Consider the following 13,455-nt stretch of genomic DNA (forward strand, 5'->3'; position numbering starts at 1 on the left):
TCTGATCGACCAGTTCAGCATCTTAGCCACTGAGCCTCATTTTATCGATCTCAGAAAGATGGAAGGCTGAGTCAAAACGATTCTGAGTCAGAATCGAACTGGCACCGAACGAGCCTGCAATACAGCATTCTAACCACTGCACCACTACAGAAAAAAACACTTTTAATTTTAACACCCTCAAACGACAGTGTCTGCAAATCCTTGGGGAGAACCTGACAGGTGGACAAAAATGCCAAATCCAGTCTAAATATCTAACTACGTGGCCAACTACAGAATAGAATAACAGAATTGGAAGGGACCTTGGAGGTCTTCTAATCCAACTCCCTGCTCAGACTGGGGAACTCTTGAGAGTTCATACATCCTAAAATTGTCAGGTTTAAAAAACACCGATCTAAGCGAAGCCCTACAAGTAGTTCTCGACTTAAAACACTTTATTTAGGAACTGTTCAAAGTTACAAATAAAGTGACTTATGACCATTTTTCACAGTTACAACCTTTGCAGCATCCCTATGGTCACCTGATCAAAATTCAGAAGTTTGGCATCTGGTTCATATTTACGACGGTTGCGGTGTCCCGGGGTCACATGATCCCCTCTTGCGACCTTCGGACAAGCAAAGTCAGCGGGGAAGCCAGATTCACTTAACAATCGTGCTACTAACTTAACCACTTCAGCGATTCGTTTAACAACCGTGGCAAGGAAGGTTGTAAAATGGGGCAAAACTCACTTAACAACTGTCTCACAGAGCAACAGAAATTTTGGGCTCAATTGTGGTCGTAAGTCGAGGACTACCTGTATTCTTTTTTTTTTTTTTAATCCGTAAGCCCCGCCCAGAGTGAAAACAAAGAATGAAGCTGGCTCTTCTCTGTTTTCTCAACAACTATTCCAGGGTTCACAGACTTCAGAGGATAATTAGAACTGCAGAAAAAATAATTGCTACCAACCTGCCTTCCATTGAGGACCTGTATACTGCACGAATCAAGAAGAGGGCCGTGAAAATATTTACAGATCCCTCGCATCCTGGACATAAACTGTTTCAACTCCTACCTCAAAGCAGCTATAGAGCACTGCACACCAGAACAACTAGACACAAGAACAGTTTTTTCCCGAAGGCCATCACTCTGCTAAACAAATAATTCCCTCAACACTGTCAAATTATTTACTAAATCTGCACTACTATTAATCTTCTCATCGTTCCCATCACCCATCTCCTTCCACTTATGACTGTATGACTGTAACTTTGTTGCTGGCAATCCTTATGATTTATATTGATATATTGACCATCAATTGTGTTGTAAATGTTGTACCTTGATGAAGGTATCTTTTCTTTTATGTACACTGAGAGCATATACACCAAGACAAATTCCTTGTGTGTCCAATTACACTTGGCCAATAAAAAATTCTATTCTATTCTATTCTATAAGAAGACATATGATAGTCTATGATGGGGAACCTATGGCATGCCTGCTGGAAGTGGCACACAGAGCCATCTCTCTCGGGACGCGAGCCGTCACCCGTTGCTCTTCCAGGTTCTGGCGTGCCAGTCAGCTGGTTTTCACGCATAAGGAGCGCCGGAAACAGGAAGAGCAGCTGCCCAGTGTGCCTGCGCATACCAGGAAGATAATCTTGCAGTTTCCGGCATGTGCATGCGCACTGGTCACTTGGTTTTTGGTTTCTGGTGCACATGCGCAGGTGAAGACCACCTGGCTGGTGCGCATGCATACGCTGGAAACCGGAGATCATCTTCCGGGCGCATGCATGCGCACTGGGCGGCTACTGTTCCAGTTTGTGGCATGCCCGCACGCTCTCATTTCGGCTTTGCCGAAAAGGTTCACTAACACGGTGATAGTCTGTACCAGAACAGTATAATATTGGAATATTGGCTTAATATTCCAATAGAATAGAATAGAATAGAATAGAATTTTTATTGGCCAAGTGTGATTGGACACACAAGGAATTTGTCTTGGTGCATATGCTCTCAGTGTACATAAAAGAAAAGATACGTTCATCAAAGTACAACATTTACAACACAAAAAAGAGATTGGTGATGGGAACTATGAGAAGATTAAGAGTAGTGCAGATTCAGTAAATAGTTTGACAGTGTTGATGGAATTATTTGTTTAGCAGAGTGATGGCCTTCGGGAAAAAACTGTTCTTGTGTCTAGTTGTTCTGGTGTGCAGTGCTCTATAGCGTCGTTTTGAGGGTAGGAGTTGAAACAGTTTATGTCCAGGATGCGAGGGATCTGCAAATATTTTCATGGCCCTCTTCTTGATTCGTGCAGTATACAGGTCCTCAATGGAAGGCAGGTTGGTAGCAATTATTTTTTCTGCAGTTCTAATTATCCTCTGAAGTCTGTGTTTTTCTTGTTGGGTTGCAGAACTGAACCAGACAGTTATAGAGGTGCAAATGACAGACTCAATAATTCCTCTGTAGAACTGGATCAGCAGCTCCTTGGGCAGTTTGAGCTTACTGAGTTGGCGCAGAAAGAACATTCTTTGTTGTCCTTTTTTAATGATGTTTTTGATGTTAGCTGTCCATAGAAGACAATATTTGTAGCTCAGGGTTGAAATGAGAGGTCCTTGGTGCTCTCTGAGCTTGGTTGTTTTCTAGCAGAGACCTTTCATTACCCAACTAGGTAACATCATCAGTACACATGAGACAAACCGAACAATCACAGAGCAATACCTTCATTAAGGAACGATCAAGGAGAAAACCAGACCCCACCAACACTGGCAGGACAAGCCACTGTATATAAACGGGCACCAAGCCCCATACTCACTAGCACTGATGATCTTACTTAGTTGGGTTGTGAAACGTCTGCAAGCAAACAGATAAGAGAGGGGAGCACCAAGGATTCCGCAGAGCTTCATATCTTTGATATTAGGAGGACAGACGGAAGATTCAATATTTGGACTTTTTTAAAAAAACAAACAAACAATCCTTTTACTGCTTTAAAAAACAAAACAAAATCTCAACCATACTTTGAACATGTCAGTGAAAGGAAATGGATTGCTGAGACAGGGAGGGAGGAAGAAAGAGGAGAGAGAGAGAGAGAAAGGAGGAAGGAGGGAGAAAGAGAAAGGGAAGGAGATAGTAAGAATGAACGAGAAAGAGAGGGAGGGAAAGAGAAGAAGAGAGAGGGAGGGGAAGAGAGAGAGAAAGAATGAGGGAGGAAGCAAGAGGGAGCAAGAAAGGGAGGGAGGGAGGGAGAAGAGGGAAAGAGGAGGAGGAAATGAGAGAGAGGGAGAGAAAGAATGAGGGAGGGAGCAAGAAAGGGAGGAAGGGAGAGAGAGAGAGGAGGGGGAAAGAGGAGGAAAGGAGAAAGACAGTGAGGGAGAGTGAGAGAAAGAGAGGGAAGAGAGACACAGAGAGTGAGTGGGAGGATGGAGGAGAGAAAGAGGGAGAAAGGGAGAGAGAGAGGAAGAGAGAGGAGGGAGAGAGGGAGGGAGGGAGAGGGAGGGAGGAAAAGAGAGGGGGAGAGAGGGAGGGAGGGAGAGAGAGAAGGAAAGAGAGGGGGGAGAGAGAAAGAAGGAGAGGAGAAAAGAAAGGGAGAGAGGGAAGTGGGGACAGGAGAGATTGAGATTTCTGTAAAAATAGCAGGTAATAAACCAAACAGGCAGCCTTGCCTCATTTCCTCCAGGAAGCCTGTTCATCTGTACCAACTGGCCTTGGTCATCCAGGACAAGCTCTGTATACGTCAACACATCAGAAGGCAAAGGCTGAGGAGGGAGAACCGCAAACTCCTTCATAAAGTCCCATAATTTGATCAGAGCCTATAGGAATCAGAAGGAGGGAAAGGGTTTGATTATTTTTTTTAGCCTTTTCATTCTTTTTTCTAATCATTCTGATCTTCGGGGCTCGGTTGAACTGTAACAAGAAACTAAGGTTTTGTATCCTGAACTTGGGGCAAAATCAAACGTGGGTTGCATATCGTGGTTTGTTTTCAGTCAACCTAGATTAAAGTAGAAAGGACGAACTAAATAAGCCTTCGGGCCACAGGTAACCTCTCCTCCGAAACTTGTTGCTGAATTGTGTTTCGTAATGGGACAGGAAAAAAAAACATGTGTTACAGCAGGAATAATTCTGAATGGTATTTAATGATTTAATGCCACTTTAATTCAGTGAAATCCAACAAAATAAATCCTATTTTTATTGTGACCCTGAACGTTTGGAGGGAGGGAGGGGGGGAAGGCAGTCCTTGTTTGTAAAAATTGGTAAAATTTATTGGCCGCCCATATCCAGGTTCTAAATATATCTGATAGAACCGTGATGGCAAACCAATGGCACACATGCCCAAAGTGGCACACAAAGCCATGTTGCCCAGCACGTATGGCCTTGCTTGTTTGTCTTCTGGGTTTCTGGCACGCGACGGTCAGCTGTCCTTCGCGTGGGCGGCAGTGCCAAAAACCGATGTGCGCATGCGCACTAACCAGCTGATTGTCGGGTACGCATGTGCGCCAGGACCCAGAAGTTCAGCTTTTCCAGACCGCAATCCCTTAGCGTACACGTCAGTGCCAAAAATGGGCCTGCGCATGCACACTTTGCCATCTGATCATCGGGCGCGCATTCACGCTAGAACCCGGAAGTTTGGCTTTTCTGGAAGGTGGCCCCGACGAGCGCACGCACATGCGTGCAATGTTTCCGCGCAACCTTTTTGGCACTTATCGCCATCACTGTGATAGAATAATGGTTCTCCACCTGTGGTCCGCAGACCCCTGAAGAGGCGCGATGTCATCAGAAAGGGGTCCGTGAAGACTTGAAAAAAATGTTATGATTTAAATCTCGAATTAAATCTCGGGGTCCCGTGGCCATTTCCGTGGTGAACAAAAGATTGAGAACCACTGAGATGGAGCATTATCGGAGACAGGATGGTGAATTAACACTCCTTCATCCCTCCCAAATCTAAAACCGAAGAAGTGGAAGATTTCACATGTCCAGCTTAAGGGGCTGATGTTCATCTTCATTTCCTAGCTGAGGGAAGCAGCTTTGTCCGAAGATGCTTCTGTGGTCATATCGATGGCACAGTTATACACCGAGACGCACGGAATGCTGTTAATTTCCCACCAAAGTGGTACTTATTTATCTACTCGCATTTGCATGCTTTCAAACTGCTAGGTTGGGGGTGTCAAACTCAAGGCCCACAGGCCGGCCCAAAATGTGGTCGAATCCGGCCCACGGGGCTGTCCTGAAAAATGTAAGGGACCGGCCCGTGTCGCTTCGGTCTGGTCTACCCAATGCAAGGAAGAAACATCGGGCCAGCCTGGCTTCAATCCGGTCTACCCAGTGCAAAGAGGAACCATGCCAACAGTTTGGGGAGAATAGAAGAATAGAATAGAATTTATTGGCCAAGTGTGATTGGACACACAAGGAATTTGTCTTGGTGCATACGCTCTCAGTGTACATAAAAGAAAAGATACTTTCATCAAGGTACAACTGCTGGCCATGCCCACCCAGTTGGCCACACCTACCCAGCCCCCTGAGGTCAACCACAGCCCTGATACGGCCCTCAATGAAATTGAGTTTGACACCCCTGTGCTAGGCAAACAGGAGCAAGTAACGGGGGCGCAAGCCAAACTAGGAGAGCAGAAAAACCTTCCAGAGTTTTTGGAACTTCTCAGTCATCCAGGTCATGGTTGTCCCAAAGGTGCTTTTCCAAGACACAACTGGACTTTCTGGTTTTTTTCTTTGAAGACGTTTCGCTTCTCATCCGAGAAGCTTCTTCAGCTCCGAATGAGAAGTGAAACGTCTTCGAAGAAAAACCCAGAAAGCCCAGTTGCCTCTTGAAAAAAGTACCTTTGGCACACCTTCCACAGTCCTTACCTGACGAAACATTTCAGGAATATCATATACGTAGGTTGTCCCCAGGGACTGGGCCTGGAATCTCTTTGACTGGAGTAAATCTTTCGTCACATAGGGAGTATTGATCAGCATCCCGTGTAGAGGTCCTTGCTTATCGCCATAAGCCTGGAACATAATCTGAAAAGAAGAGAATGTACATCCAGGATTAAGTCAGATGATCATGATTTATTTTTTTTAATCCCTCAATCTGGATTCAGCTACAGTCTATGTCCAGAAATGCTTTCTACAAGCTTTTAATCCAGTTAGTTGAGAATTCTGGAAACTGTATTCCAACCAATCAGGAAAGCGTTCAAGAACATTTGAGTCAATATAGATAGTCCTCAACTTATGACTACAACTTGGACCAGAATTTCCACTGATAAGCAACAGTGAGGATGCTAAGTGAGTCGCATCCAATTTTAAGCACCATTTTTTGAAAGAGTTGTTAAGCAAATTCCTGCAGTTGTTAAATGAATCGTGTGGTCGTTAAGCAAATCTGGCTTCCCCCATAGACTTTGTGTTTGTCAGAAGCCAACTGGGAAGGTCATTAACAGGGATCCCAGGATGGAGCAACCGTCATAAATACAGGTCAGTCGCCATGGAGATGTTGTGACAGTCATAGGCATGAGGATGCTGCAAGGACCGGCTCCCATTTAATCACTTTTATCATCTTTTACGGGGCATTGCTTCCAAAGGGATCTGGGTGGCATCGGAATTTAATAAATAAATAAGTCACTTTTTCAGTCCTTCCAAACAATCACTAAACGAATGGTTGTAGCTTGAGGAATCCCTGTACAGGTAGTCCTTGACTTACGACCGCAATTAAGCCCAAAATTTATGGTTCTACGACTTTTCTCGCTGTATTTGTTAAGTGAATCACTGCAGTTTTTAAATAAGTAACACAGTTGTGAAGGGAATCTGGTTTCCGCATGGACTTTGTTTGTCGGAAAGTTGCAAAAGGTGGATCCCTTGACACCCCTCCCCCCACACTGCAAGCGTCATAAATGTGAGTCAGTCGTCAAACATCCGAATGTAAATCATGTGGCCATGGGGATGCTCGCAACGGTCGTAAGTGTGAAAAATGGTCATGAGTTACTTTTTTTCAGTGCCGTTGTAACTCCGGTCACTAAGCAAACTGTTGTAAGTCAAGGACTACCTGTATAGGTAGTCCTCGACTTAAAACCACAACTGAGCCCAAATTTTTCATCCGCTAAGCAGGACAGCTGTTAAGTGAGACTTGCCCCATTTTGCAACCTTTCTTGCCACCGTTGTTAAGTGAATCCCTGCGGTTGTTAAGTTAGTAACAGGGTTATTAAGTGAATCCTGGTTCCCCCATTGACACGGCCCATCAGAATGTCGCAAAAGGGGGAATCACTTGATCCCAGGAAACTGCAATCGTCATACATGTGAGTCAGTTGCCAAGCATCTGAATTTTGATCGTGTGATTATGGGGATGCTACAACAGTCCTGTGAAAAATGGTCCTAAATCACGTTTTTCAGTGCCTTCAAACAGTCACTAAACAATGATTGTAAACCTAGTGCTACTGTGTTGAAACAGGAGCCAATGGCCACAGATAAGCAGGCCATAACCTGCAGCATTGGTCAAAAGGGCCCAGCAGAGATTATTCAGTACTACCTGAGACTTCTCAGGAAACAACAACTGAATGAAAAACTGTGGGTGGCCTTCTACTGCTGCACCATAGAGAGTATTTTAACTTACTGCACCTGTGTATGGTTCGCCAACTGCACAGTGGCAAATAGGATAGCACTCCAGAGGGTCAACATCAGTGGTGGGTTGCCCCCGGTTCAGACCGGTTCTTGTGAAACAATAGTAAAACCGGAGGGTAGGCTCCGCCCACTGACCCCGACGTCATCAGAAAGCTTCTGCGCATGTGCAGAAACAAGCAAGCCTGTGCAATCCCGCTGCAAACCGGTAGTAAAGATAAGGAGAACCCACCCCTGGTCAATGTCATTGCCCACAGGATCATTGGTTGCCCCCTCCCCCTTTGGAAGAGCTTTATAGATCTTAAGAAAGTTCAAAACATTCTTAAAGATCCACCCTTTTTTTGGAACTATTACCATCTGGCAGACGGTACAGGATAATAAAAACAAGGACAAATGTGCTTCAAAACAGCTTCTATCCCAAGGCATTAACCATATTGAATTCTACGGTATAGTGCAGATGTCTGCAAACTTGGCTCGTTTAAGACTTGTGGACTTCAACTCCCAGAGTTCCTCAGCCAGCTGGCTGAGGAACTCTGGGAGTTGAAGTCCACAAGTCTTAAAAGAGCCAAGTTTGCAGACCCCTGGTATAGCACAATACTAATGCAATATCAGGGGTTTTCAATTTCAATTATATAGAATGTAAAGGATGTCTTTTTATTGTTATAGTTATAATGTACACTGAAGATGGCATTTAATTTCATTGTAACATGTGCAATGACACTAAACTAAACTAAACTAAACTAAACTAAACTAAACTAAACTAAACTAAACTAAACTAAACTAAACTAAACTAAACTAAACTAAACATAAGCAAAGAGAAACAGTTTTCCAATGTTAATCCATTGATGGAGACATACTTGGGCAGTTCTGGAGTCTGTCACTTCTTTATACAGGCTTATGTCAAGGTAATAGCCTGACTCGTTGGTCAAGAACAGCCGGATTGGAATCGCCTTGCCACTGGGTGCCAGCTGAATGTTAATCTTCAGCTCAGCTTGCAAGACTCGGAGCTTCCACAGACGGCTCCCGTAGCGCATAACCATGCTCCGAACAGATTCCTCAATCTAGGGAACAAAAACAGAGCAGGCGAGAAATGAGAATGTGTGGACATAGCACGCGAAGCTTGCAAAGTCATTCAACCAGAACAGGGGTCTGCAAACTTGGCTCTTTTAAGACTTGTGGACTTCAACTCCCAGAGTTCCTCAACCAGCTTTGCTGGCTGAGGAACTCTGGGAGTTGAAGTCCACAAATCTTAAAAGAGCCAAGTTTGCAGACCCCTGAACCAGAAGATCAAAACCTCTTCTGGAGCTGAGGAGAGGATGGGATGGGATGGGATGGGATGGGATGGGATGGGATGGGATGGGGTGGGGTGGGGTGGAGTGAAATGGAATAGAATAGAATAGAATAGAATAGAATAGAATAGAATAGAATAGAATAGAATAGAATAGAATAGAATAGAATAGTTGAAAGGGACCTTGGAGGTCTTCTAGTCCAACCCCCTGCCCAGGCAGGAAATCCTACACCACTTCAGACAAATGTTTATCCAGCCTCTTCTTAAAAATTTCCAGTGTTGGAGCATTTACAACTTCTGGAGGCAAGTCGTTCCACTGATTAATTGTTCTCACTGTAAGGAAATTTCTCCTTAGTTCTAAGTTGCTTCTCTCCTTGATTAGTTTCCACCCATTGTTTCTTCTCCTGCCCTCAGGTGCTTTGGAGAATAGTTTGACTCCCTCTTCTTTGTGGCAGCCCCTGAGATATCGGAAGACTGCTATATCATGTCACCCCTAGTTCTTCTTTTCATCCAATTAGACATACCCAGTTCCAGCAACCGTTCTTTATATGTGATATGGATATCCTAATGGGATATGGATCACTGGATTTAAATCAGGGGTCTCTCCAACTTCGGCAACTTTTAAGACTTGTGGACTTCAACTCCCAGAATTCCTCAAGCAGATTGACACCCCTAGTCCTTAAAGTTGCTGAAGTTGGAGACCCCTGATTTAAATGATAGAGAGTCAAATTCCCATTGAATGTGAGAAGCAGCTCTCCAAGAATAAAAGCAGTTTTTGACAATGGAACTAGTGACCCAGAGAGACAGTGTGGCCCCTTTCACTCACGTGTGCAAGCAGAGGCTGTTGCAAAAGCTTTAATCTGGATTCTTGCACTAAGATGAGGTTGTGTGAGGAAAACAAATTATTGGGGGAGCGGGTTAGCAAAACAGAAGCATAGTAAGTATGTGTGGTAATTGAGACAATCTTGAAGTACTTGGTTCTCAGTAAATTTATCAAAACTTCTAATGGCAACAGCAACGGATTTGTTTCTTTTTATTAAGACAACAATTCTTTCAAAAGAGAATATTTGTAGCTCAAGATTGAAATGAGGGGTCCTTAGTGCTCTCTGAGTTTGTTGTTTTCTTGAACAGGTTTCATTACCCAGCTAACACTGATGATGTTACCTAGCCTGGTAATGAAATGTCTGCAAGAAAACAATCAAGCTCAGAGCCCACCAAGGACCCCTCACAATAATTATTTCTTGAAGACAGTATTCACTAACTATGAATATTTATTGCTTAGAACATCTGTTACTTATGCCTATGCATGACTTTTTTCATTTTTCTCCTCCATTCTCAAAATGTATAAATATGAGTGCATCCTTTTGAATTTATTTATTTTTATTTTATTTATGTATATCTCCCCTTTATTATGTTGTTTTTTTTATAAACAACTCATGGTGACAAACACATCCTTCCCCTCCCATTGTCCCCAAAACAACAACCCTGTGAGATCAGTTGGGCTGAGAGAGTAACTCAAAGCCACGCAGTTGCCTTTCATGCCTAAAGTGGGACTAGAACGCTCAGTCTCCTGGTGATTGACACAAAGTCATCCAATTGGCTTTCATTACTAAGGCGGGACTAGAATGCTCAGTCTCTTGGCAATTGGCCCAAAGTCACCCAGCTGCTTTTCATGCCTAAAGCGGGACTAGAACTAGAACTCACAGTCTCCTGCTTTCTAGCCTAGTGCTCTAACCATTCGACCAAGCTGGTTCAGGAGTCCCTCCTATTATTTGCTGGAGGAAACTTTTCCACTTGCACGCTGTTAAATAAATAAATACTGCAATGAGACTTGATTATTATTTTTCTGAGGGGGTGTCCTGCATTTGATTCTACAGTTATATCTAGTCACCTTAATTTTCAGTGTAAGATTGTGGGTAATTGTGTGTTGTGTGTAGAGGCAGAAGAGGGAATGGGGGAATGTGTTGCCCTGGGAGGACTTCATCCAAATCTATTTCCCCATTCGGCCAATCCTTTGATTCGTTAAATGGGGAGGGAAACATTAACGGCAAAATTGCATCTTCAAAAACGGCATTCAAGCCCTGTGTTTTCGCTGCTGCCAGAGCACCTTAAATCAACACGGGGATTACCGCTCGGAGGCAGGTTATTCTGCCATTTTATTAAACTTCCAAATATACTGCTGTTTGGTAAATAGTGCATATTAAAAACAAAGCAATTGGAAGGCAGAGCTTGTGTTCGCTCAGAAACTCAGAGACGGTCTCTGTTCCCAAGGACCTTCTACAGCAGCTCTTTCTGCGGTACCGCGAGCGTGGCAAACCCAATTGGAAGTGCAATTGTTAGATTTGTTTGTTTGTTTGTTTGTTTGTTTATTGCTGTTAAGGGAGGGTAATGAACACGGATAATGAATTTGGTTAAAATAAACCAGCCGCTTACCATATAAGAGGTGCGGCCCCAAATAAAATATAAATGGTGAAACAGGAAGGAAACAGCCTCGAGCCCCCCATTTTTAAATGAAATGAATTATGGTAACAGGGAAAGAAACAAGAACAACATCTCCTCTCTTCTCGTTTTCATTAGGAAGATGAAGAAAGCAAGTTTGGTCTAAGGGTTAAAACATAGGCTAGAAATTGGGAAACTGTGAATTCTAATCCTGCCTTAGAGGCATGAAAGCCGGCTGGGTGATTTGAGCCAATCACAAGGAGAAAATGAGTTCTAGTCTCACCTTAGGCATGAAAGTTGATTGGGTGACTTTGGGCCAATCACAAGGAGATGTGAGTTGTAGTCCCACCTTAGTCATGAAAGCCAGCCGGGTGACTTTGGGCCAATCACCAGGAGACGGTGAGTTCTACTCTTGCCTCAGGCATGAAGGCCAACTGGGTGACTTTGGACCAATCACCAGGAGAAAATGAGTTCAAGTCCTGCCTTAGTCATGAAAGCCAGCTGGGTGACTTTGGACCAATCATAAGGAGACTGTGAGTTCGAGTCCCACCTTAGGCATGAAAGCCAGCTGGGTGACTTTGGACCAGAGGTGGGTTTCAGCAGGTTCTGACCATTTCTGGAGAACCGGTGGTGGAAATTTTGAGTAGTTCGGAGAACCGTTAGTAAAAATTCTGACTGGCCCCGCCCCCATCTACTCTCTGCCTCCTGAGTTGATCGGGAGGAAATGGGGATTTTTTAGTAACCTTCCCCTGGAGTGCGGTGGGAATGGAGATTTTGCAGTATCCTTCCCCTGCCACGCCCACCAAGCCATACCACGCCCACCAAGCCACACCCACAGAACCGGTAGTAAAAACCGGTTTTGAAACCCACCACTGCTTTGGACCAATCACCGGGAGAAAATGAGTTCAAGTCCCATCTTAGGCATGAAAGCTAGCTGGGGGACTTTGGATCAATCCAAAGGATACAGTGCATTCTAGTCTCACCTTTAGCATGAAAGCTGACTGAGTGACTTTGGGCCAATCACTCACACTCACGCACAGACACAAACACACAACGAGTTATTTATAAAACTAATAAAGGCAGGATATAAATATTATTTAAAAAAAAAAAGAGATTCCTGCCTGGGCACTTGCTTTGCAGCTCTTTTGGCGTAACAACTGCCCTACATTTTTTGACACTGCCCAAGCAGAGAGAGTGAGGGTCAAGGACAGGAGAACAACCTACCTTTGAAGGATCCATAATAACGGTAGGGACAAAATTGAGGAAAATGTGGTTGCAGTCGGTGCGCACATTTGTGTTGTTGAAAGCTACTTCCAGCTCGTCCATGGCTTCTAAAAGCAAGCGCTCCCCCTCATTCTGGAGGTATTCAAACGAGGCTTCCTGGAAAAATAAACTCATGACTTAGCGACAGCCGTAGCGCTTCATAGTGCTTTTACAGCCCTCTCTAAGCGGGTTACAAGGTCAGCATCTTGCCCCCAACAATCTGAGAAATGGTCATAAACTACTTTTTTTCAGTATCTGTATATTCAGTATACTTCTTTCTGATCTTCTTCGGGCAGTGATGGCTAACCTTTTTGCCATCGGGTGCCAGGAGGCGAGGCGAGGGTGTGTGTGGCGCATGTGCATGCCCACACCCATAATTCTATGCGCATGCACATGCACTCCATGCTCCTCCTACTCCTGGCATGCGATGGACTGGTAGGCCTGTTTTTCTCTCTCACCTGGCTCCAGAACCTTTCTAGGAGTCAAGGGAGGGTGAAAAGGGCCTTCCCCACCACCCCGAGGCCAGAAACCGGAAGTTGGCAAACGGGCTGTTTTCGGCCTCCAGGGGGATGGGGAAGGCCGTTTTCAACCCCCCTAGACTCCTAGAGAGGCTCTGGAGGTGGGGACAGAAAAAAATGGGCCTTCCAGTCCCACTGGAAGTTGGCAAATCCACTTATTAATTGTTCTAACTGTCAGGAAATTTCTCCTTGGTTCTGAGTTGCTTCTCTCCTTGATTATTTTCCACCCATTGCTTCTTGTTCTACCCTCAGGTGCTTTGGAGATAGTTTGACTCCCTCTTCTTTGTGGCAACCCCTGAGATATTGGAAGACTGCTATCATGTCTCCCCTAGTCCTTCTTTTCATTAAACTAGACATACCCAGTTCCTGCAACCATTCTTAATAT

At 44.4% G+C, this 13,455-nt stretch overlaps 1 protein-coding gene across 7 annotated transcripts in view; it reads right to left on the reverse strand.

Annotated features, from left to right (window-relative positions):
• ACACA (acetyl-CoA carboxylase alpha) overlaps window positions 1–13,455 on the reverse strand; it is a 334,336-nt gene that overhangs the window by 116,909 nt on the left and 203,972 nt on the right. For all 7 annotated transcript variants that reach the window (XM_058164168.1, XM_058164167.1, XM_058164172.1 and 4 more), the window contains 4 exons: window positions 12,514–12,669; window positions 8,420–8,623; window positions 5,820–5,975; window positions 3,626–3,772 (listed from right to left, as the gene is read on the reverse strand). In XM_058164168.1, coding sequence (XP_058020151.1) covers window positions 3,626–3,772; window positions 5,820–5,975; window positions 8,420–8,623; window positions 12,514–12,669 — 663 coding nt within the window. The remainder of the gene's footprint in view (window positions 1–3,625; window positions 3,773–5,819; window positions 5,976–8,419; window positions 8,624–12,513; window positions 12,670–13,455) is intronic.

The sequence above is a fragment of the Ahaetulla prasina genome, chromosome 1 (genome assembly GCF_028640845.1).
Source record: "Ahaetulla prasina isolate Xishuangbanna chromosome 1, ASM2864084v1, whole genome shotgun sequence".
Classification (NCBI taxonomy): domain Eukaryota; kingdom Metazoa; phylum Chordata; class Lepidosauria; order Squamata; family Colubridae; genus Ahaetulla; species Ahaetulla prasina.